This window comes from Chenopodium album, chromosome 11 (assembly GCF_948465745.1).
Source record: "Chenopodium album chromosome 11, dcCheAlbu1.1, whole genome shotgun sequence".
In the NCBI taxonomy this organism is placed as follows: Eukaryota; Viridiplantae; Streptophyta; class Magnoliopsida; order Caryophyllales; family Amaranthaceae; genus Chenopodium; species Chenopodium album.
Genome location: NC_137844.1, coordinates 47607832 through 47617075, shown reverse-complemented (window position 1 = coordinate 47617075; position 9244 = coordinate 47607832). Strand labels below are relative to the sequence as shown.

Here is a 9244-nt window from a genome sequence, read left to right as displayed (position 1 = left end):
TTAGTTCAATTCAGTTCAGTTGTTTTCAGTAAATCGAAACAGGCCCCAAGTATACTGATACATTGAACTAGATCTCTTGCACGTTGTTAGGCAGATCAAATGGGTGCAAAGTGTAATCGAGTGCATATTATGTAGTTCAAGTAGTGCAATGACTTAATTCAAATAAATCTTGTTCGTAAATGTGTTTCATAAATTATTTGGTAGTGTAGTTTGTTGTACTTCTATACGAAGTATTATTTTCTTTTACTTATTTACATGTTCTCTTTGACATAAAAAAAAAAAAAAACCCCTATATATATTTATTCATAACAACACATTTGTAGATATTTTTTCTTAATTTATTTCTTCAGAAAAATATAAAAAATCAATGAATATACATAAAAATACAATTAAAAATAATATCATGATGATAATTAAATTATCCAATTACCTGCCGCCTTATTAGTTGACATTGACATCAACTACCACTCTCTCATCCCAATCTCAACAGAAGACCACCGAAGAACTTCCCACCAACACGCAAAAAGTCTTTCGTCTTTCTTCTTCCATTTCCTCTTAAATCTCCCCCCTTTTCTTCCAATTTTCTCTCTCCTAGGGTTTATAATTTACCTCCTTTAATGGCGGCAACATCCTCGACCTCGTTGTCACCGCCTCCGTCGGCGGACGAAGGTCCGTCGACTTCCTTGGCGACGTCGTCCGGTTTTCCTACGAGGTTGCCGGAAGTTTTTTCCGATGAGGAGAGAGAAGTGGAGTCCTCGCCGGAGCTTATGCGGCAGCAATCAAGTATGTCGTATCGTGTTCGGCCTGTTCAGCGTCGGTTGTCGTCGTCGCCGGGGATGGAGGACCCGCCTGGTGATGATACTTTGTCTTGCGTTATCGTTATTCTAACTTTTTGGTTCTTTGGTAATTCCTTTATTCCTTTATTTGTTATTTTTTCATTAGTTGGTTTGTTTGATGTTGTTGATTGTGTTGTTTTTGTGTGTAATTTGTTAAATTTCAATTGCGATTTTGGATTGTTGTCTTGCTGATAGTTTTTTGAGGCATTGCATTGCTGAGCAATGGGAATTTAGCTCGTAATCCCCGGAATAGTTACTTGATTTGGTTTTTGACAATTAATTTTGTTTAGAAGAGGGTAAAAAGTATGGGATTTCAATTAGAAATGAGAGAAGAAATCAGCCAAGGACTGTATGTTCTTGAAAAATTTGAAGGCCTAGTCGCCTAGTCGAGGAAGCCTGTTTTAAGGCCATGAGATGAAGTTTTCATGTATCAAACTAGAGTAGGAGAGTGTAGGACTTTTACAAAACTTAAAATCAGGCCAATTAGGATTCTGTAGAGTGTAGACTCTAGGATTTTGGCAAGTATTCATTCATGCAAGTCATGATAGCAAAATTCAAGAAGCATGATATAAGAGTTAAAAACATTACATTTAAGTTTGATGAGTTTTTTTCTCAATTTGGAAAGTAGGTCTTAAAAAAAAAGAAAAAAAAAAGAGAGATGCATCTTTGTCAATCAGAAGTATGTAAAGCTGTGAGCTATAATAAGTCTGTGTTGACCCCGCTTGTAGACCTGTGGGCCCTGGGATGCCTTTGCTTTCCAGGCATATGGATAGTCTCACTTGGACATAAGATGTATAATTAAACTGCCTTTTCTTGTCAGCCATATGAATTAGGCTCACTTGGATGTAAGAGCTATAATTAAATTGCCGTTGCTTGCTAGACATACAAAGTAGGCTCATCAAGAGGGCTATGATTCCATTTGTTTTGAAAGAGGTATGAGTGTACGACAGGTGGAAAAGAGTTTTTGATAGACTATTTTAAGTTGCTCTTGAGGGTGAATTGGTGGTGCAGTTGGATAGAAAGAATTTAATGGAATTTGAGAGTATACCCACCTTTTGTCAAGATTTAGAGGTCCCCCCCCCCCCCCCCAAGGATTTTGTATAGTTGGAGTCAAGAATAGGCTATGGTATTTAATGTTTGATAGTTTAATGGCAATATGGCATACCTTTTTGTCCTTTGCCCTCATTTGGTACATAGATGGCATGCCCCTGTCATTATATTACTTCTGCAGTCCCTAAATTCATTTTCCGTTTGCTTTTTTGTACAGTTTTCAAGACACATATTTGACCATCAGTCTTCTTAATTACCTATTGATAAACTCATAGAAGTTATAAAAAGTTGATAATTTGATTGTATACACGAGAATATCCTACGTGAACCCCCCCCCCCTCTTCCCCACCCAAATTGTACTAGCAAGAATTTATGGGCAAATTAAAATTGACTTTTCGAAAAGCAAATGGGAAATGTATTTAGGGGGAGAGGGAGTATGTCTCACTATAATTTGCCAAAACTAAAATTGCTTTGCATTTCCATTGCTAGAAGCATAGTTTTTTTTGTTGATGCAATTTTTTAAGACTGGGTTCACCTGATAATCTCAAAACCTCCCTTACATTACTTAAATAATTTCATGAAGAATGAACAGCTTTAAACTTGAAGAGAGTAAATTGATGCAGGCATGGTCAGCAGTTTCTAGATTTCGTGTCAAAAATTTTTAATCTGTTTTTGATGCACATTTTCTTCCATCTTTTAATCTGTGTTTGTATATGTTGCCAATATTTCCTGTTGTTTTGAGGAGGTTGCATTCAATCATGCAGACTGAAATTCACAAAACCCCTGGTTTTATATTATCTCACATGCCAATTGACTAAACGTCATCTTTCTTGCAGTGTCTATGACACTCATTTTGGGTATTTTTGGATCGGAAAATTTACAAATTGGCCCATATAGCTCCATTCTATTACGGGCTAACCCCTTATTTGTACATACTGTAAAGGTAAACATACATACATAATTGCATTTCTATATTGAAAAGAGATCTTATAGCTTTTCTATTTTTATTTTTGTCTCCATTCGACTTCTGAATTCTGCTCAAGTGCATGCTCTGCAGAAATAGAGCTACTTTTTTATCCTTATGATTTTTATGTTTATGTATTATTAGGTGGAAACATCAAATCATATGAAGGTTGCTCCTGTGCTTTATGGGTTCTATGAAAATCCTCCACTAGAGATCACTAAGATCTGGTCTGAATCTGTGAATACTTCTATTAAACCGGAGTCTCACAAGGCATGGCGCCCCCCCCCCCCCCCCCCCTCTCTTTTTTTTCCCCAGTGTGATTTAGTCCATTCTTCCACTTTTTGATACGACCATTATTCGAGCTCCCCTCATCATTCTTTTAAGTTTTGGCTGTATGTCTGCTACTTTTGAGTTTTGGACCGACTTTATAATTTGCTTCATTTTCTTTCATTCAACTCTCTAGGAATGGATATATTACTTGAATAAGGGGTCTCAGATCAATATATCGTACAATGTGGAAAGCTCATCTTCTTTGTTGCTCATAGTAGCAAAAGGTATGTTTATATTTTCTGAGGTTTATTTCATCTGGATTTTGCTAGAAGAAATTTTCTGCATTAAACATACTCGTTGTTATCTATGCACTTCACTTTCTCATTTTTTAGTCTGGGTTATTCTGAGGGGAAATAAGGGGGAAAAAAAGTTTAGGAGAGGTATTGGCGGAATGGCGGGAGTGGGTTAGAAGCTCCTCGAAGGGAAATACTATTTAGTTAGGATAAATATCAGGGCATCTCACCTTAAGATAGGGAAAGAGAAAATGTGTTTGGGTAGAGAAGGCATAAAAGATTCAATTATTAATCTCTTATGTTTCAGGGATTGAAGGACTTGCTGAGTGGTTGGAGGATCCTTCATATTCAGATGGTACTTTGTCATGGAATGTCATACGTGGTAAGATTTGGTTTTGGTTATATCCGTTTTAAGACTCCACATGCACTTACAAATCCGTATGGTTTAACCTTGACTTGCAAGTTGAAGCTAGTCTTATGTTGACCAGCTCTTGTATTTCAGGAAGTGGTTCTATCACGCAGGATATATTAAGATCTTACGACTATTATGTTGCTGTTGGAAATCTTAACTCTGAAGATGTGGAGGTATTTTTTTTTTCCTATTAATCTACTCTAAGAGAACATGCCCTTTTTCTCTATTGTTAGACATGGATTTTGACATTTTGTTGTCTTGCTGCTGTAGAATTTTCTATATTTTCATCTAAATAAGGCTTAAATCTATGATATTTACATTTTTCTTAAATGCCTTGATTTGTAAGTCATTAACAGAGTGTAACCATTGAATACTAAGAGATTTGCTTTAACAGCCTTAGCAATGTCATTCTGCCGTGCCAGTTGAGAAAGGCAGTGTACTATACTGAAGCTTCATTTTTGTTATGTGACAAAATGCTGGTTTACTTTCTCAAAGGAGAGAATGCAGTCATTGTTTGAAAAGTTTAATCACTGACCTAATTTGTCTCCATATTCATACCCGAAGGCCTAAGCATAGGGCTCGTTTGGTATCGTTGACTTCATTGTTAGTTTCTAGTTATTGGTATTTAGAAATTAGAATTCATGTGATATAGGCTGTGTGCTGAAACTTAGTCATACTAATACTAATCATGTAACTTTTGAAAACAACAACAAAAAAGTGGAAACTACTTTTCCGGTTTCCATATTTTTGTGAAATTGGAAGCACAAACAATAATGAACAAGCCCTTAGATATTTAAAATCACGAACCAAATTCCTGTGTCATGAAATTTCCCAACAATCAATGAGGGTCAAATGTTCACATACTAATAATCCTTTTGCTTAAGTATAAAGAATAGGTTAAAAACTTATTCTGTGCACCTTTTGTATGAGGGGGATTTTAAATGCCAATAGTATTCCAAATCGATGCACATCCACTCTCAATCGTTAGATCTCTCCTAATCCAATGGCCACATTGGTTATTGTGACACTGAGAGTGAAAATTTGTACAAGGACTTTGGAGTAATTTCAACATCATTAGAAAATTTAGGTAGTCTTAATACAGTACTATGCTCAACTAGAAGTCAATGTGCCAGATACATATTGTACTAGGGAGTGCCTGAAGTCAAAATGTCAGAATATGTTTCGTAACTTGTCCTTACTAATTGAAAGGATTACTGCTAGTTCTTGGCACATACATACAAGCAAACATTCTACCTTGGCTTTGGTTTTAATGTTTCACTGTATGTGATGAGTTTCTCTTTGTGTCACTTTGAGAGTAATGTTGACGTTTTGAATTGCTTTGCTGTCATTTTTCTAAACAGGTCGAACTGAATCTCACAATACTATCTTCCATGCATAACACTGAATTTTCGTACTACAAGTGTAATTTGACTCAAGGTTGGTGCAATTTAAAGATTCCTTTCCCAGGTGGAAATGCTGCTTTGTTGACTACTCCAGGACCATTAGAGGTGAGGGCTTATTTTGTTAGTTGTACTTATGTCTATGCAAGTGAGGGGCACTGTCTTTGAGTAGCTTTCCTCTCTATTATCCTTCTATAATTAATAGGTGTTCATGCTTATATCACTCATTGTTTAGATGGCTGATTTAAGGAGTGCAATACCAACTGCTGAGAATATTTAACAGGCAAGTAAATCATGTCAATTGTGGAAATAGCAACTGTCTAACAGAAAGTTAATGGGAACATTAGTAATATCAATAACTATAGTAACTACAGTAAGAAACATCTTCCCAATACTAATATGCACATGTATTCAATTTTACTCGGCCTAAACCCCCTAGATTCTTAGTTTTGTCTCAACTCTACATTACTCCAACTTAGAATTAATTGGAGTTGGCAGGAATAAAATATGCTCCATGAACTCGACTCTAGAAAAATACCTCTAGATACTCTGGCTTTGGCTAGTTCGCTTCTTCCTTTATAGGTCTTGAATTAAACAAGCTGTATTCACATCATGCATTTTTGGATTGTGTTGATTGTCGCGTTGATGTATGATTTTTCATGGAATGGTGATCTATAAGCTATTTAATTTATATTTTCTGTTCATATGGGTATGCTTGCAGGGTGTTGAAAACAACAGAGAGTATGTCAAACTGTCTTATGAACCGCGCTGGATGACTTATTTTCTTGGTATAGGTAGAATTCATCTTTTTCTTCAGTTGTCATAATAGAGATTGCTATGTGCTATGAGAATATGTTGACACTAAGTTGTATAATAAAAGATAAATTTGACTATTTGTTCTATTGGCCTTTTCTTTTGTAAATAATAATTGAAAATGTGAAGCTTAGAAAATTATAGCTTATGTATATCCTTTAATTTAGGATCATTGTTCATAAACCAAAAGAAAGGAATGGCAATTTGTTGTTTGAATTATAGCTTTTGAATATCCTTTAATTGAGGATTATTGTTCATAAACCAAAAAAAAAAAAAAGAAACATTGTAAATTAGTATTGCTGGAGTAAATCATAAATTCTGGTGCTTGTAAATGCAGGTGGGATGACTTCGATCATGTTATGGGCATTCAACTTCTTGAATAGGATCAGACGTAACATGGAAGAATCTACTGAAAGCCAATCAGGTGACTTGGGATCAGAGAGAGCTCCCTTGTTGTCTCAGAAAGATGATGAAATCTCTAGCTTGGGTTCTTCATATGATTCTGGTTCACAAAATGATGAGGAAGCCCAAGAGGACTTGGAAGAAGGATGTAGGCGACTGTGTGTTATTTGTTTTGATGCACCTAAAGATTGCTTTTTCATTCCTTGTGGCCACTGTGCCACTTGTTTTACTTGTGGGATAAGGTATATGCTCGTTTTTCTATGTTTTCCTGTTTGCTTTACTACATTTTTTGTAGAATTTGTTATGTACACCCGGGTGTACCGTACACCCAACTAACCTAAGGTTAGTTTTTGTTCTTCATTTGATGATAAAATGAAAAATAATCATCAAAATAAAACACAAATACTCAAGGGTGTACGGTACACCCGGGTGTATATAACAACCTCTCCATTTTTTGTGCTTATTGGAAAAGGTAAAGGGCTAACAAGAGACTGAGTGGGCTGGGAAGCTGGACCATTTCTTAATATTGTTCTGTGATTCTAGTTGTAAGCAATGAGCTAATTGGAGACTTAGTAAATCTAGGAGCCTGTTTGCCATTTATCTGTGTCTGTGTTATTAAGCTAGTAAGCGACTAAGCGGTAAGATAATGGAAGCTGAGCTGCTTATGAAGACACAGATATAATAAAGAAAATTATAATTTGGATGATAATTATACTAGCTGTACTTGATACGTCCTATATTTACATCTCTAGAGTCAATAAAAAGGTAGAATGGCTAATTTGAGCTTCACCAACCGTATTAGGTTTACTTTGTGAATGCAAGATTTTTGTGCGAACAGGGGTGGGGGGTTTTTTTTTTTTTGGGGGGGGGGGGGGGGGGTGGCGCGGGGAATTTACAGTAAGGGCAATACTCGTTACTATGATCTCATTGCATTTTCATCTTTTGCTAGGGTATATTTATTGGATATGTGCTAGCTATCTGATTGATTTCCATTAAGAAAATGAATTTTATTCTATGCTTTGTCCATTTTCTCAGAATCGCTGAAATTGCCGGTACTTGCCCTATTTGTCGACGCAAGATGAAAAAAGTTAGAAGAATATACACCGTCTGATGTTAGTAGTAACATACAATCTCTCAGTTCTCCATCTCTATATCGCTCTCTCTGTGGAGGGTTGTAGCTGGCCAGTTTGAGAGCTGATGTTTTTAGCCTCTTACATTGCCATCGATTGGGAATGCATCAATTACTTATATATATAGGGCACTCTTGGGTGAATGGTCAAGCCTTCGTATTTTTTTCTGGTTTAACCATTTACCGTACCTGTACTATGTCATTGTAGTCCAGATATGAACAGATACATGTAAATCATTGTTGGGGTCACTAGGCAGGGTGAAGAATACAACTGCTTTTCAGTTGGCTTCTCTAGATAGTCTAACCTTCGCCAACTTCCCTCCTGTAATTTTCTCTCCTCTTGTGTACAGACCTGGATAGTATAATTATTGTATATGTCAAAAATTCAAAATGTACGCTCTTGTAATATTTCATTGTAAAACTACAGTAGAATTGAGGCATGTCCTGAAAAAAGATTCAAGGAGTAACAAAGTGTAATGACAAACAATTTTACATTAAGAGACTGCCCTAACTTGACATTAATCGCTGCAAAACTGTTGATGGGTGAGTAAGGTTCTAATTGGAATAGGAGATGGATCTACGGTTTTGATTCCAGGTGATTAGAAAAGGGTTATAACTATTTTACCTGACTAGTGGTTTTGTTTTGAACTTGGATGGTATATAGGAAATTTTGATAAAAATTTGTGTAAGGCTCCGTCCGCTTCATCTTATTTTTGCTAATCTGCCAAACTGAAATTATTTTTACTGAAAAGAAATTATTTTTGTTGAACTTAAATTAATTTTACTGAACTGATATTAATTTCACTAAACTGAAATTATTTTTTACTGATTATTTATTATATTTTTTCTTTACAATTACTGATTTTTACTGAATTGAAATTAATTTTACTGAACTGAACTTATTTTTGATGAACTGAAATTATTTTTACTAAATATTATTTTTTTAAGATGAAGTGAACGGGGTCTAATTGTGTGATTTTGTTTTTTTATTTTATTTATTTTATTTTTTTTAGCAATTTTTATGAGTGATTTCCATGAATAGGGTTAGAAAAGTTATAAATTTCAATAATATGCTAGTTTTTGTTAAAATTCGATACATACCGTCCATGTCATCATAAAAATCGGCTAATTTTTTGTAAGAAAAATAAAACAGCTAATTGAATTAGTGGTTTACCTTGTTCAAAAAATAAATATATTAGTGCGCGGTTTACTTACTTAAAACTCATATACACAAAACAAAATAATTAAAACTGCTAATTCTTAGCGGTTTTACCTTTAATTTATGGTTCTTTTGACATCCTTGTGGTTTTCTTTTTTTATTTTTCAATCATATGATATATGTCATATAATGAATAAAAAAAATTAGTCAAACCTATTAAAATCATGATAATTCTGAAAACTGACATTAGAAAAAGAAAACACATTTTTCTTGGTTTTTTGTTTTCAAAAAAAAAAAAAAAAACAATGCCAAACAAGCCCCGCATTAGTGGTTTTATTGCGAACTAGTAAAAAAAGAAAAAAAAAAGTTATGACACGAACAGTAGGTAGGGAATAGTAGCATAAAGTGGCAATGTAAACAAGCCCCGCATCAATGTTGAGAAAAATACAAAGTTAATTGAAATTCATATGCATGTAGTCTTTTAACTGGTTAATGCAATGTAACCTACTACATTTT

At 34.8% G+C, this 9244-nt stretch overlaps 1 protein-coding gene across 2 annotated transcripts; it reads left to right on the top strand.

Annotated features, from left to right (window-relative positions):
- The first annotated feature begins 478 nt into the window (after positions 1 to 478).
- On the top strand, positions 479 to 7960 carry LOC145567646 (E3 ubiquitin-protein ligase APD2-like). 2 transcript variants are annotated; one of them, XM_081626980.1, is made up of 10 exons: positions 479 to 903; positions 2723 to 2829; positions 2995 to 3120; positions 3314 to 3404; positions 3721 to 3795; positions 3916 to 3998; positions 5187 to 5333; positions 5947 to 6013; positions 6376 to 6682; positions 7476 to 7960. In XM_081626980.1, exons 1-10 carry the CDS (start codon positions 618 to 620, stop codon positions 7549 to 7551), a joined length of 1365 nt encoding a protein of 454 aa, XP_081483106.1. In that variant the 5' UTR covers positions 479 to 617; the 3' UTR covers positions 7552 to 7960. The 2 variants fall into 2 exon arrangements, with proteins under 2 accessions (XP_081483106.1, XP_081483105.1); XM_081626979.1 differs by having other exon boundaries at positions 480 to 903; positions 5947 to 6019.
- Positions 7961 to 9244: the final 1284 nt, after the last annotated feature.

Coding starts and splice junctions, on each gene's coding strand:
- LOC145567646 (XM_081626979.1), top strand. CDS start 618: ATGGCGGCAACATCCTCGACCTCGTTGTCACCGCCTCCGTCGGCGGAC. Junction 904..2,722: donor TCTAACTTTTTGGTTCTTTG/GTAATTCCTTTA, acceptor TCTTTCTTGCAG/TGTCTATGACACTCATTTTG. Junction 3,796..3,915: donor GTCATGGAATGTCATACGTG/GTAAGATTTGGT, acceptor CTTGTATTTCAG/GAAGTGGTTCTATCACGCAG.